At 33.1% G+C, this 15,512-nt stretch overlaps 2 protein-coding genes and 1 pseudogene across 2 annotated transcripts; 1 reads left to right on the top strand and 2 right to left on the bottom strand.

Annotated features, from left to right (window-relative positions):
* The first annotated feature begins 292 nt into the window (after positions 1 to 292).
* On the top strand, positions 293 to 1,087 carry LOC107958772 (uncharacterized). Its single transcript, XM_016894630.1, has 3 exons — positions 293 to 419; positions 597 to 712; positions 821 to 1,087. Exons 1-3 carry the CDS (start codon positions 293 to 295, stop codon positions 1,085 to 1,087), a joined length of 510 nt encoding a protein of 169 aa, XP_016750119.1.
* A 3,072-nt stretch (positions 1,088 to 4,159) lies between these two features.
* On the bottom strand, positions 4,160 to 14,956 carry LOC107897522 (probable mannitol dehydrogenase; annotated as a pseudogene).
* Positions 9,499 to 10,297, bottom strand: LOC107897517 (probable mannitol dehydrogenase). Its single transcript, XM_016823003.2, has one exon. The coding sequence runs from the start codon at positions 10,029 to 10,031 to the stop codon at positions 9,552 to 9,554; it is 480 nt and encodes a 159-aa protein (XP_016678492.1). The 5' UTR covers positions 10,032 to 10,297; the 3' UTR covers positions 9,499 to 9,551.
* Positions 14,957 to 15,512: the final 556 nt, after the last annotated feature.

The raw sequence follows: 15,512 nt of genomic DNA on the forward strand, positions 1-15,512 counted from the left end.
GCACCAGTTGCTTTCGGGTTTGCTTCAACTTGTTAAGATTCTCTTATGGAAATGGGAATGGGTGACGATAGACTTCATTAGTGGGTTGTCATTGATACCTACTAAGAAGGAATCTATTTAGGTTATCGTAGATCGACTGACTAAGTACACCCATTTTATTCCAGTTCGGATGCACTACTCTCTGCAAAAGTTAGCGAAGCTCTATATTTTTGAGATTGTAAGGCTACATGGAGTTTCAATTTCGATAATCTCTGATAAGGATCCTCGATTCACTTCTCAATTTTGTAAGAATATGCATGAAACTTTGGGTTTGAGATTGGACTTTAGTACAGCTTTCTATACTCAGACCAATGGTCAGTCTGAGAAGGTGATTCAGATACTGGAGGATATACTTCGGAGTTGTTTGATTGATTTCAGAGGTAATTAGGAAGATTTTCTACCATTAGCTGGGTTCGCCTACAACAATAGTTTCCAGTCTAGTATTCAGATGGCACCTTACGAGGCCTTGTATGGTCGTAAGTGTCATACTCCACTATGTTGGACTGAGTTGGGTGAGCAATGGATTTTGGGTCCTAAGTTGGTTTCCAAGACTAAAGATAAGGTTAGACTGATTCGGGATCGTCTGAAGACGGCTTCTAATATGCAGAAGTACTATACGAATTTAAAAAGGAGAGATATTGAGTACACTGTGGGTGACTTCGTATTCCTTAAGGTATCTCTGTGAAAGAAAGTTTTGAGGTTTGGTCGTAAAGGCAAGTTGAGCCCTAGGTTCATTGGGCCATATTGAATTCTAAAGCATGTGGAACCGGTTGCTTATCAGTTAAAGCTACCTCTAGAGTTAGACCATATACATGACATGTTTCATGTCTTGATGTTGATGCGGTATTGGTCTAATCCATCTCACGTTGTCTCTATTGAGGAGATCGAGATTAAACTGGACTTGACATTTGAGGAGGATTCGGTTTATATTTTGGATCGAGATATTAAGGTTCTGAGAAGGAAGTCCATTCTGTTGGTAAAGGTTTTGTGGCGAAATCATGGCACTGAGGAAGCAACGTGGGAACCTCATGACTCGATGCGTCAGTAATATCCTCATCTATTTGGATCAGGTAAATTTCGAGGCCGAAATTTCTTTTAGGGGGTAGAGTTGTAACGCCTTGAATAATTTATTTCTGTTTCTATAAATCTTGACATAAATGTGTATCCATTTTAGTGACTAAGCGTTTTGGGGGTGTGTGTGAGGTTTTAGGTTCAAGTCCTACTTTTAGTAAATTCTGTTATTTTTAATCCTAGCCTTATCTCTACTGGGTAAGCTTATGTAATATTCTTTGTTAACCTATATCAGAATGAGCTTGCTGGTTCGAGTGGTAAGGAATTAGTGTGTTGGAGGTCTTGTGTTCAAATCCTTGCATGAGCGAGGGTGATAATTTTTGCTTCGGGTGTATGATAAAGGTTTGGATGAATCGAAAATTTGTGGTAGTTGAGATTTAGTGGGTTTGTGGGGAGTGGGAGGAAAATTAGGCATATGTTGTCATTTTCCTTTTCTTTAATTCTTTTATCTTATTTTTCTCTCACCTCCAAAAATCTCCAAGTTTGACGTTTTTCCTGTTAATTGGCAAAATACCCTTTTTCCTTACCTTCTGAACTCTGTCGCAGTCTTGTCATTCAATCTTGGCATTCCAGATCTTCGGTGTTGTTGTATGGCATGGTAAGTGTAAGGGGTGATTTTTTTCGTGTAGGTTAGAGAATCATTTTTCTTTAGCTGCTCTAAATTGATTATATCCTTTTTCTTTTCGATAATGTGGTTTTGGGTTGTTGGCAGCAAATCATAAGGAACAGAATTCACCTTTTTTAGAATTGTAGTCGGGTTTGTTCTAGAAGTTGGGTAAGTATCAAACACTTGGATTCTATTGTTTTTGATTTTGTTGGTTCGGTTTAGCTATGGATTAAAACTAATTTTAGGGAGAATGTGATATGGATTTTAGGTTCTGGTTAGCTCCAGTTGGCAATAGCATCAAAACCGTACCAAGTGCGTACCTTAAACAAAAAAAATCGAAGTTTGGCGAAAGTCAAAAAATGGGGATATCGATGCCACACGAGCGTGTGCCTGGCCATGTGACTAAAAAAGGTGTGGCCGTGCGCTTTACATGACCGTATGGGCCACACAGGCTAGGCCAGGTTGGGTGTGTGGACCATACAGGCAAGACCATTCTGGGCGTGTGGACCCAGAATTTTGAAATTTTTCGTAGGTTCGCACAGGTCGTTCCAATTGGCTGTGGACCTACCGTAAGGTCGGTAAGGCCTAACCAAACCTTATTTCATGTGATCTAATACTCTGATAATCTAATTTGAGTAGAAACTTATATGTATGCCTGACTGTACTGTTAAGTATGTATTTATCTGTGTACGAGCATGTTAAGCATGTTTATTCTATTATTTTTGCATCTGTATTTTGTATCTTTGTTTAGAGTGGGATTTGTATTTCTGGAGGAAGTGATCTGTACGGCCACCTTTCGCCTATATTCTGGCAGATTGACTGCATATTATCAGTTATGTGTCGCATCGACACTATATGGTGTATAGGGATGGGTTGGTGTTTTTAACCCCATATGGTGTGATGAGATAGACGGAGATGGTGTGTAGAGGATGGGAGTAGGATTCTGTACGTCTGATCTGTTATCTGATTCGGATATTTGTTATTGTTATAGACTTAGGTCCGAATCTGTATCTGGCTATATATAAAATTCTATGTATGTTGCATGACAATTTCTGTTGGGTTATACACTGAGTTTACATATCTGTATGTCTATTCTGTTTAGGTAATCCACAGACTTAGGCGGGTCAGTGCAACGTAGGCTCAGCGGTGACCACTCGACAGTGAACTGTTTTTATTTAGTAAAATTGATTTTATTTTAAAATCTGGTTTGTTTTTTTAGAGTTTACAATTTTCGGGACTCTCTGGACTGTATGGTTTTAACTTTTGGATTTGGATTTTGTTGCTTTCTTTTTTGCAATGTTGACAAAAACACTTTACACAAACAAATGGTTTTAACAATGGAAACACGAGCTTGATTTTGAATAAAATGATTTTCAAACCTCCGCTGTAAATTCTTAATAACTTAAAATGGTTTCAAATAAGATTATAAACTCAAGTTTTTCTGGATATTAAGACTCCGATTGGTAAACTAATAAAACGATACGTTTTAACTTAAAAGATATAGTTTAAAACCCTTCTTCGTAACACACCCAAATTCGGCCATAACGTCTAGGCTAGGTTAGGAGTGTTACATGGTTGTATCAAAACAACTGCTTCAAACCACTCAATTTGGTCCGTTTTGCTTCGAAAGTATTTAAAATGTGCCCCGATTACAACCAAACTTTGAAGATAGCTTGGGAATTGCTCGAACCACTTCAAATGAGATTAATTTGGTTTCAATGAATTGAATTAGATGATGTTCAAGTTTAGTGAGTGTAATGCTCAAATGTGACATCCTTTGCTCAGGTTATTGTATGAACTTGGGTGAAAGGTGTTCAATAGGATGCATGCAATTGATATCATGAGCTGAAGCACAAGATGCTTAAGGATAACATGTGAGTTCTTGTTGCAAGAATAAGTACACTGAATATGAAACTTATTATGAGAGTTCCATTTGGTATTTCATTTAAGTATTTATGAAAATATTTTCATCTGTCAATAGTCTAAGTAATCTTTAGACTACGAAATGGGCATATATTGATGGATATTTAAGGTAAGATATTTGAGTATAGCATAAGACATACAAAGGCAGTAGAGTGGTTTAGAGAGGATCCATTATCTCAAGTGAAATGAGGGGACATATCTTACATTCTCTTTACTTATATTGACGACAACACCATGGTCAAAACAATTAGTCCGAGTTAATACAAAAAGTTACAAGATTATCATAAATAAGCAAATGTAGACACTGTGTTACAAATATTAACCTATCGAGGATATATAATAGAGGCAATTAATCTAAATTAATACAAAGGCAAGTTCTTTTTAATATTTTCTTTATTCTTTCAACATAATATTAAATGATTTATGTATAATCTAGATTATGTTTACATAAGAATATGGTGCCATAACAAATCATACCAATTAAAGTTTTTTTTTGTAGAATATATCCATTAAAGTTGAACAAGCCCAAATCTGTTTACAACAAAAACTTATAGTAGTGATTAATATCTCTAACATCCTTTCATATGCATGCAATACAAATAATATTATATTATAACGTACAGCTTTAATTCCATATTAATTAGACGATGGCTTCAATGTGTTCTCAATATCAATGACAAATCGATATTTAACATTAGTTTTTTCAAGGCGGCGTATGGCAGTGTTCACATAATCAATTGCCACAACTTCAATCTTCGGCTTCACATTGTGTTTGGCTGCAAAATCAAGCATCTCTTACGTCTCTTTCATCCCTCTAATGACACTTCCACCAACTAGCTTCCTCCCTGCCATAATCAAACATTTAAGCTTAATGTCATAGTAATTGCTCACTACCAAACTTAACAACAACCAATTATATATTGTATTCTACCACCGAGCAAAGGAAATGCTGGTAGCTCATGCGCTTGCGTTGGAGCTCCAACAAGAATAAGCTTTCCATGTTTCTTTAACAGCTCAAGCAATGGTAGCAGAGGGTGTTTCGCAGATACCGTATCCAGTATACCATCCATTGTTCCCATCGCAGCCTAAACAACCAACATATATAATTACTTTCTTTTTTAACGTTAAAAGCTATAAATTTGAACATTCAAATAGGAACCTGAAGCTGATCTTGTTCTCGGTTAACCAAAAAGGAATCAGCCCTGTTAGGAGTAACAGTTTCTGTTATTAGTTAGTAAGTTGTTAAGTTTTCGGTTAGTAGTTACTGGTGAGGTTGCATGTACTGCATGCATTAAATACCCCTTGTAATCAGCATTATGAGATATGAATGAAGAATGATTTCATTAAGTTGTTAAAAGTTTAGCATGGTATCAAGAGCCAAATTTTTTTTCTCATCAAATAGTTTTGTTGTTTTTTTGTTTTCTCATGGAGCCAAGTGCAGATACTCCGCATAATTGTTCAAATATTGGTGGAGCAACTCAGTCGCAGGATCTTGGCGTTGGTGGATCTTCAACCGTTCAATATTTTACCAAGCATGACACGGTCAAACTTGCAGACCATAATTTCTTGCTGTGGAAACATCAGTTGTTGCTGATTCTTGAAGGATATGGGCTTGAAGGCTTTGTTTTGGGCACGGTTTCTGTTCCTCCTGCTGTTCTTGTAAAGGCTGATGGTCGTGTTGTTGATAATCCTCGTTTTCTTGTTCATAAGAAACAGGATAAGTTTCTTGCTGCTTGGCTTGTTTCGACTGTCAGGGACGAGGTTTTGGTTCATCTAACTACAGCTAAAACGAGTCTTGATATTTGGAACACCATTGAAAGAAGGTTTGGCGCTACGTCGAATATTAAGATCTCGAGTATGCGTCATGCATTATACTCGATCAAGAAAGGTAGTTTAAATGTTAAAGAATATTTGCATAAGGTCAAGACTCTTACTGATAGCTTAACAGCTGTTGGCAGTGATGTTACGGAAAAAGAGCAAGTTAGTGTTATTCTGTCTGGGCTTCCCATTGAATATGAGTCTATTCGTGTTTTTGCGTCTGCGGCTTCAGTTTCGTTGGACTTGCTGACTGATATGCTTCTTGATTTTGAGGCTAGACAGTTGGCTGTTTTGTCAGAAACTCCTTTGCAGGCAAACTTAACTAAATATCAAGATGATGCAGATAGTTCGAAACCTTCTTATGCTCAGGACTCAAAACAAGGTTTTCGTGGTTCGACTCGCAGTTGGTCGCGTGGCAGAACTAGAGGCACTGGTCGAGGATGGTCTCGTTCTAGACCACAGTGTCAACTTTGTGGTAAGGTTGGTCATATTGTACAAAATTGTTATCATCGATTTGATGAGAATTATTTTGGACAAAACCCTTCAGTCAATTTTCATCAAGTGCACGAGTTTGCTCCTTCCTCCACGGCTTGCTCTTCTGTACTTAATTGCTCTGGTTCGTGCTCTCGACTGTCAACTTCATCGTCATCATCAGCTGATCAAACCTGGTATCCAGATTCTGGTGCAACAAATCATGTTACACCTGACAGATCCGCTCTTATGTCAGTGACTCCTTATACAGGTGCAGGTCAGGTTGTTATGGGCAATGGTAAGTCAGCACCTATCGCTAATATAGGATCTTCTAATATTCTGGCTGGCTCTAGGCTTCTTCATCTTTAGCGTGTGTTACATGTTCCTACAGTGTGCAAAAATTTGTTATCTGTGGGACAGTTTGCAAAAGATAACGGTGTCTTTTTTGAGTTTCATCCTTTTCTCTGTTTTGTGAAGGACATTCAGACAGGAAAGATCCTTCTCGAGGGCCACATGCATGAAGGTCTCTACCGTTTTTAGCTGTCCAAGTCTACTTTCGATAGTACAAGTTTTCTTTCGAAGCCTAGTTCGTGCTCAATAAACAGTACCCAACTTTCCTCTGCAGTTTTATGGCACAATAGACTTGGACATCCGTGCTCTAATGTCTTGTCTCAAGTGTTAAAATCTTGTAAAATCTCGTTTGTACAAAATAGTTTACCTACTATATGTACGGCCTGCCAAATGGGCAAGGCTCAAAAGCTTCCTTTTCCTGCTTCCACTACAGTGTACAAGATTCCTTTTGAGCTTGTAGTTTCTGATGTATGGGGGCCAGCTCATGTGCCTTCCAATGGGTTTTGCTATTACGTGTCCTTTGTTGACATGTACAGTAGATATACTTGGATCTACTTTCTTAAAAATAAATCTGAAGTTGCTTCTTGTTTTGCTAATTTTCATCAGATGGTAAAAACTCAATTTGGTTGTTCTATCAAGATGTTCCAAACAGATGGTGGGGGAGAATATCGTGTTTTGACAAAAGAGTTTTCTCGACTGGGTATTCAACATAGGGTTACTTGTCCATACACCTCCGAGCAGAACGGAGTGGCTGAAAGGAAGCATAGACAAATTGTTGATATGGGATTATCTCTTCTAGCTCAATCTGGTGTACCATTGAAGTTCTGGTATTATGCTTTTGCACATGCTGTTTATTTAGTAAATAGACTGCCTACCTTAGTTTTACATCAAATGAGTCCGTATGAGAAACTTCATGGTAACAAACCTGACTATACTACTCTTCGGGTGTTTGGCTGTGCTTGCTATCCTGATTTGAGACCTTTTCAGCAATACAAGCTACAGTACAGGTCAAAAGTTTGTGTTTTTCTTGGGAGTACCCCGAATATAAAAGGGTTTCGGTGTCTTGTTGATGATGGTAGGGTGTATCTTTCTCGGCACGTTCGGTTTGATGAGGAAAGATTTCCGTTCCATGGTGGTTTTTGTTCAAAGTTCCACAACAATGTCATGAAGGACTCTTGTAAACAGCAGACCATGCTCCCTATTATTATGCGTCATAATTTTCCTGAAACAGGTTTAACACAAGCAGACACACGATTGGTTAGGACATCTCCAATGGCATGTTCTTCAGTTCCATCACATCATACTCCTCCTTGTTCCAGCTCGTTAGGTGGTATCTCTCTTCCAACAGAGGTTTCTCCATTATGTGGTCCAAATGAGTGTCGGTCAGAAATTTCGTTGACACATGGACAGAGTGAATGTCAAGTTGAAGCTCCTTTGAATGTTAATATGCACCCCATGCAGACCCGTTCAAAGAATGGAATTTTTAAACCGAAAGTTTTAGCTTCGGTATTGGCTCAAAAGGAGCCTTTGACGATAAGTGAGGCGTTTCAAAGCCCGGCATGGACAGACGCTGCTAAAGTGGAATATGATGCTTTGCTAGCTAACCAAACCTGGGATCTCGTGCCACTACCTAAAGGACGACGAGCCGTTGGTTGTAAATGGATTTTTAAACTGAAGAAACATGCAGACGGGTCTATTGCTCGATATAAGGGTAGGCTTGTGGTTAAGGGCTACTTGCAGGAAGCTGGTATCGACTTTCAAGAAACATTCAGCCCGGTTGTTAAACCAACTACAATTCGGGTTGTACTTGCCTTAGCTATGTCGTCTAACTGGCCACTTCGACAGGTAGACATAAATAATGCCTTTTTGAATGGCGAGTTGAGTGAAGATATCTACATGGTGCAGCCCCCCGGGTTCGAAAAGCGAGGGGCAAATGGTGAGCAGCTAGTTTGCAAGCTTCGGAAAGCCTTGTACGGTCTCAAACAAGCACCACGGGCGTGGTTCAATAAGTTGCGTGAATTCCTGGTGTCCATGAAGTTTGAAGTTTCCAAAGCCGATAATTCTCTGTTCATTTTTCAAACCAAGTCCCAGTTGATTTATGTGTTGATATATGTCGATGACATTATCATTACTGGGAATGATACTGTGTTCATAGGTGATTTTGTTACTCAATTAAATGCCAGGTTTTCGTTAAAAGATCTGGGGAAGCTAAGTTACTTTCTTGGAGTTGAAGTCAAGTACACTACACAAGGGCTGTTTCTCACACAAAGAAAATACATTCTGGATCTTCTTCAACGTGCATCTATGGAGAAGTCAAATAGTTTTCCTACACTAATGGTCACCACCGGTCATCTTTCTGCTAATACTGGGAGTCCTGTTGAAGATGAAAGTCATTATCGAAGTATCGTTGGTGCTTTGCAATATGTGGTAATTACTAGACCCGACATAGCGTATGTTGTTAACAAAGTTTGTCAATTTATGCATAAACCTTCGGATTTGCATTTCAAAGCTGTGAAAAGAATCTTAAGATATCTACAAGGCACACTGAATTATGGGTTGAAGTTTGTTCGTTCGTCGAAGTTTTTACTTGAAGGATACTCGGATGCTAGTTGGGGTTCAGATGTAGATGATTGACGGTCCACTTCAGGATTCTGTGTGTTTCTTGGAGGGAACCCGATCTCCTGGAGCTCAAGGAAGCAACAAGTGATCTCTAGGTCAACAGCAGAGGCAGAATATAGAAGTGTTGCTCATCTCGCTGCAGAATTAGTTTGGATTCGGTCATTACTGACTGAGTTGCATGTTCCAGTTCCAAGGAAAGCATTGATATGGTGTGATAGTTCAGCTGCTGTTGCAGTAGCAGAAAACCTGGTTGTACATTCAAAATTCAAGCACGTAGAGATGGATTTGTTTTTCGTTAGAGAAAAAGTTACAGATGGTGTACTTCAAGTTGGCCATGTTTCGGGATCAGACCAAATTGCTGATGTTTTGACAAAACCTTTGCCAGTGGGAATTTTCACTAAGTTTCGAGATCTGCTTTGTGTTACTGATACAAGTCAAGAAGTTTTTGATGAGAAGAAAAATTGATAAGTAAGGGGCATGTTAGGAGTAACAGTTTCTGTTATTAGTTAGTAAGTTGTTAAGTTTTCGGTTAGTAGTTACTGGTGAGGTTGCATGTACTGCATGCATTAAATACCCCTTGTAATCAGCATTATGAGATATGAATGAAGAATGATTTCATTAAGTTGTTGAAAGTTTAGCAAGCCCTAAGAATTTAGTCCCTAGCAAATCTCACAGCCAGATGACCTAACCCACCCAATCCAACCACACCAATATGCAAACTTGGTTTATCGAGTCCATTATATCTCAGTGGACTATACATTGAAATCCCAGCACACAAAAGAGGAGCGGCTACATTGAGAGGTAAATTATCTGGAATGAGCACCACAAAGTGTTGATCGGCCACCATCCAATCAGAGTGGACTCCATAAGTAATAGTTCTATCATGGTACTTTGCCCCAGAGGTAAGGATAACCCCTGAGCAGTAGTTTTCAAGATCGTTAGCGCATTCATGGCTGGACCGACATGATCCCACCATGCACCCGACTCCAACCCTATCTCCAACTTTGAACTTGGTTACTTTGCTTCCCACCTCTGTCACTTCACCAACTATCTCATGTCTGCAAAATTCATTGAATAGTGCGGGGGGAAATGATAACCTTGTATTTACAGTCATGTCAACTTCAGTTGTCATTGATCGACATTATTTTAATGTCTTTATCTGGTTGGAGAAGTACATCCTTTATCGGGATCCCTCCTCCCATTAGCTTTTTTTTCTTTTCTTTTCTTTTCATACATTTGTTTTTCGTTCAATTACTTCATTTCATGAGTCGGGCCACAACAATATTTCTTTTGAAATCAATTTGAATTCTTATTTTTTAAATTTAATTATAAAATATGATATGAAAATAACAACTATAGAAAAGAAGATACATAGGCTTACACTGTAGATGTTTTGAGGTGACAAGTGTGCTTTTTTTGCTTTTTCTTTTTACGTTTGAATGGAAAAGGAAGAAGAGAGAAAAATAAAGAAAATGTATTAAAATTTTGTATTTTTTATGTTTAAAGTATTATAAATTTTATTTTATAAGTTTATCTTAATTTTTACATGTTAAGATTTGTTCGTAAATATTTGTGTTATATATATTGATATGTTTATGTATTCATATCTTACTTATTATACTTTTGTATATTGCATTTCAATTAATTTTTTATGCCAGTATTTATTTATTACTTACAATTATTTGAATAGTTTGTTATAGTAATATCCTTTAAAAAAACTTATAGTAATAAAATTTAGGGAAAAATAATTTATTATATCATTATTTTCATTTTTAATTTTAAATATTTTAGAATGTGTATTTAAAAGGGGTTTATCTATATTTTAAATCATTGAGTGATTCATATTTAGCCGGTTAGAAAATAAAAATAATTTTATTTTAATTTTAAATAATATTTTTAAACATCTAACTTCACATCTAATGACATTCGATTTTGGGTTTATATTTGATGTATTCAAATGTAGATAAAATCACTTGCAAATTAATCCACATTATTTAAATTATTTACTTCTTAATATTAGACTGCATTGTTTGAGGTGGCCTTACTAATCATATATATTTATTTTGTGTTTATGTTATTTTTTTGTATTGTATAGTGTTTTAATTTTTCTCATATGTTGCATATCAATTCATCTCAAATTTTGTATAATTATAATGTTTAATAATAATGATTAATATAATTAAAATTAATTTTTATAATTATTCTTAAACTCTACCATAGCCAGGTAGAAAAAACTAGTTTAATTATAAAATATGATATGAAAATAAAAATTATTGTAATGCCAATTATTGTAGCATGGATCAACTTCAACTGTAAAATAAAAATTGAAATGTAATAAAAAATAATGTTTGATGTCAAAAAGTTAATCCAACATATTAAATTAAGATAAGAAAAATAAACATAATATTTATAGAATTATATGGATATTTTATTCTAAAAATAAATAAAAAAACTATTTAAAATCGCTATGATAATCCAAAATTTCCTTTTCACAAACAAAGCAATCCTAAACGGCTTGCTATTTGAGTCTGCTATCATGTAATTACTTAATTACCTTTATATTATCGCCTATCACAACCCCTCCCCCCCCCTTCTCTCTCGGTAAGTCTGCTATGATGTCATTTACATAAAACATGATACAATAAGAATATTTTCACATAATAACTTTTTTGACAAATCACTTGATAAAATGATGCTAGATAAGATAGTTCTTGAATTCTTTAGTTTGAGATATTCAAATATTCGAAAGTTGATTAATACATTTGATGTTCTAAAATAAATTTCTCATAAAAGGTAAATTTAGAGGAGATTGGCAAGGGCACCACCCCCTTTAAAATAAAAATTGTCATTTTGACCTTTTTTAAGTTTTTTTAAATTTTAACATAGTAAATATAAAATTGCACTTGGACTCTCCTATAAATGATAACATTTTGATTTAATCTTTTAAAAATTATAAAGATATAGACAATTTAATTTTGGCTCCCCTAAAACTTTTTCCTGTTCTCATATTAATATCACCTTAGTATAGCATAAAGAAAACAATATTGGATCGTATAAGCATGTTGCATATTTTAACTTCAATCATATGTGGAATTACCCCACAGATCTTGATAATATCAATTGTGTAGATTCAAATTCAGATGATGATGAACTTGATCAAAGACCAACAAATGATGATAAGAAATATATGTTAAATATTAAAAAGGGAATAGCCCAACAAATATGCACTAAAACAATTAGGTAAATTTATATATGATGTTTATTTTTCTTGCCATTTTTATTAGTAATCATGTTATAAATTATTTTTATTAGATAAAATTACATATGATGATTTGCTTTTAATTTTTTTTACTTGCTTATAAATTCTTTTTTTATCATACTAATAATTTTTTATAGTAATTAATATTTTAAAAAAATATAAATTATGTAACTATTTAATTATAATTTGTATTACCAAACATGACATATGAAATTACGGTGTAATTATGCTCTATCAACCAAACACATCTAGGGAATTTTCAATTCTTTGTAATTACAAAAGAGTGTAATTACTACCCTGGTAATTAAACTTTCATTCAATTATTGTGTGTTTTCTAAACAAGTCCTTAGTGTTTGTTTAACATTACTTTCCAAAATTACCTTTGGGAATCAAATACGCTTTTGGAGCAATAAACAATGTTAAACAAACATCTTTTTGGAGTCAAAAAAACTTTTGAACCCAATCGTAAAAACATCTTTTAGCTTTTGTATTTGTGGATGTACTTTTAGAGTCAAATGATATTTTTAATTCTTATTTATAATCCAATGTATTTTATGTAATGCTTAAGTTATACTATTATTTTCCTTTTGAAATTTATTTCAAGTATATAACTTATTTATAATATTTATGAAAACACAAGTTAGGAAAAACCTTTGAACCAACAAGTATACCCTTTACTATCATCATATTATTGAATTAACTTTAAAAATAATTGTAATTTAATTTAAAATTATTGGTTAAAAAAGTTATGCTAATTTGAACAATAAAGTTATTAGTTAAATAGAACAATACATAATATATAAGAAAAAATTGTTTTTTTATATATGAAAAATTACCTATAAAAAAATGGAGATTGATTTTATTGTGGCAAATAATTTTTTTAATCTATATGTTATTTGTTTGGTGTAGGGAAAAAATGTTTTGTGCAATCATTATTTTGTAACTACTATTATTAAATATGTTTATCCTATTTATCATGAACTATTGGTGCAATTTTTTAATTTCTTTTTCAAATTAACATTCTAGTTTACTTTTTTTTATATATAATTCAAAATTTTAATTTATTAAAAATTAAGAGAAATTATCGTTATTAATGATAGGTAACAATAATTAAAATATGTTATTTAAAAATTAAGTAAAAATTAAATGTGCAAAATATTAGAAACTAGTATACTTAAATTTGTAATGATTATATTTTAATATTTTAAAATATAGTTTATATATTTAAATTAAATTTTAAAAATAATTAATATTAATTGTTTAAAAATATTTAAAAATTATATTTTATATATCAAAAATATTAATAATAAGTTACAATAATTTATTTTTTATTTTTTATTTTTTATTATAATATTATAATATTAACAAATTTAAACATTATTTAAAAACATATTTTTTACTTTATAACATAATATCTAAAATAAAAAAAAATTTCTCAAAAATATTTATAAAAAAAATAGTAAATATTTAAATCTTAAATCAAATTTAAAAAATATTTTTTTTCAAAAATAATAGTGAAGTAGATGAATTCTATCAAATTATTATCTTTCATATATATATATATATATGAATTGACTGTTTCCTATATTTGTAAATCATTCAAACACGCGACTTTAAGTCGTACCATTATTCTTGTGGGGTAAAATTACCTACGATCCGCCGCTTTTCCCGGAAGTTGAAACGGCACTTATTCCCATTTGATTTTTAAAGAGAAAAGTTAAGATTTAATGTGTGGTCTTGCTATTTGTGTGTTTCAACGAGTGGGTTGGGTGTTGCTCTATAGCTTTATAATATCTTCAACCTGTTTTCTAAGCTTTTGGTTAGATGGAGTTTGTAACTCTTTTATCTCTTTGCGGAAAACCATGAATTTTATATCTCGAGAGGCTGCAGCAGATAAATTAAGAAAATTTCTTGAGAGAAGGAATATTCATGGGTTGTAAAGATAGAAGTGAGTTGCAAGGGAAATTTCATCCCATTTTTTGCTCTCGTGAGAAATTAAAATAAAAACTATATTTAAAAAATTATATGACTTGAAAGTATAATTACAAATATGTATATATAGAGAGTAACCGCAAAATAAAATTAAATTATTACAATTTAAATGAACTAAAATTAATATAAAAGTAGCATTTCTTAAATATCTTACGTTACTTAAGTAAGAATAACTCCTATATTTCCAACAACACTACTAAGAATATAAGATTAGAAACTTAAAAGTAATTTTCAAAATCCAGATGAAAAATATCATTTAAGATGTTCTTGAGAATGTGAAATTCCTTAAACCAAACCTCGTTTTAAGCATATTATTTTAGTAGTTATTCAAATGTATTTTGATTTTAGTACTAATTTTTGTTGAATTTGGCCGTCAGAGCATTGGAAGAAGGACAAGGAAGGAAGAGAAATTAATTACCCAGGAAGAAATGGATAAACAGTGTTACCCCATTCATTCTTGATCATATGAAGATCAGAGAGGCATATCCCACAATAGAGCACCTTGAAAACCACATCTTTCTCTCCTGTTTCCCTGCAATTTCTCATCATAATCATCTCGTTCAAATGCAGTAAAAAAAGAACTACTTATGAAAACAGAACACCGTAAATAATTTAAACCTTCTGGAGAATGTAAAAGGGGAGAGTTGAGCAGATGAGTCCCTGGCTGCCCAACCCAAAGCTTTCTTTGGGTGCTCTTCTTCAGCTGATATGCTTGTTCATTTTTTTCTTCTCTTTGATGCTTTGGTGAGTTTGAGTTAAAAAAAAAAAACTTCTTATTTATAGAATTAACTTTTAGGAGATTTTTTTTTTTTTTGTTATCTAGGGTAAATTTCAGTATATATAACTCAAGTTCCTTTCTTCATTACTTCAGCTTTAAAACTTTCAAAATATCACCCAACTAATTCCCTTCATTTTAATGAAGGTGACGTGGTCTAATAACAAATTTGATTCTCAAATTTTATGTATTATACCAATTAAGTTATATGTTTTTTTTGAAAAATAATCCTCAATATCTCAATTTTATCTTAATTTTTAAAAACTTTAATAATATATTTATTTATAATCTATACAAAAGTACGAGTTTGATAAAATTTTTAAAATTATAACAACAAAATGTATTATAATTTAAATATTTTGATAATTACAAATTTAATTATCAGTTGATCTAAAATTATTAATTGCCATTTTAATATTTTGATAACAAAAAAAAATGTATTAACATCTAAATATTGGTATAAGGTTAAGATAGAGTAGTATGTGTGCATAATTAAATGTGATAATTATAAATTTTATTGAGATATAAATATAAATATAATTTAATTTAAAATTATTAATTGACATTTAAACATAAAGTAGTATTGA

The sequence above is a fragment of the Gossypium hirsutum genome, chromosome A11, assembly GCF_007990345.1.
Source record: "Gossypium hirsutum isolate 1008001.06 chromosome A11, Gossypium_hirsutum_v2.1, whole genome shotgun sequence".
Taxonomy (NCBI): domain Eukaryota; kingdom Viridiplantae; phylum Streptophyta; class Magnoliopsida; order Malvales; family Malvaceae; genus Gossypium; species Gossypium hirsutum.

Bases quoted from the DNA above. Each gene is read 5' to 3' on its own strand.
- LOC107897517 (XM_016823003.2), bottom strand. From the start codon at position 10,031: ATGACAACTGAAGTTGACATGACTGTAAATACAAGGTTATCATTTCCC.
- LOC107958772 (XM_016894630.1), top strand. From the start codon at position 293: ATGCATGAAACTTTGGGTTTGAGATTGGACTTTAGTACAGCTTTCTAT. The intron at 420-596 runs GTAATTAGGAAG...CCAAGACTAAAG, and splicing joins TTGTTTGATTGATTTCAGAG to ATAAGGTTAGACTGATTCGG. The intron at 713-820 runs GTATCTCTGTGA...GTTGCTTATCAG, and splicing joins GTGACTTCGTATTCCTTAAG to TTAAAGCTACCTCTAGAGTT.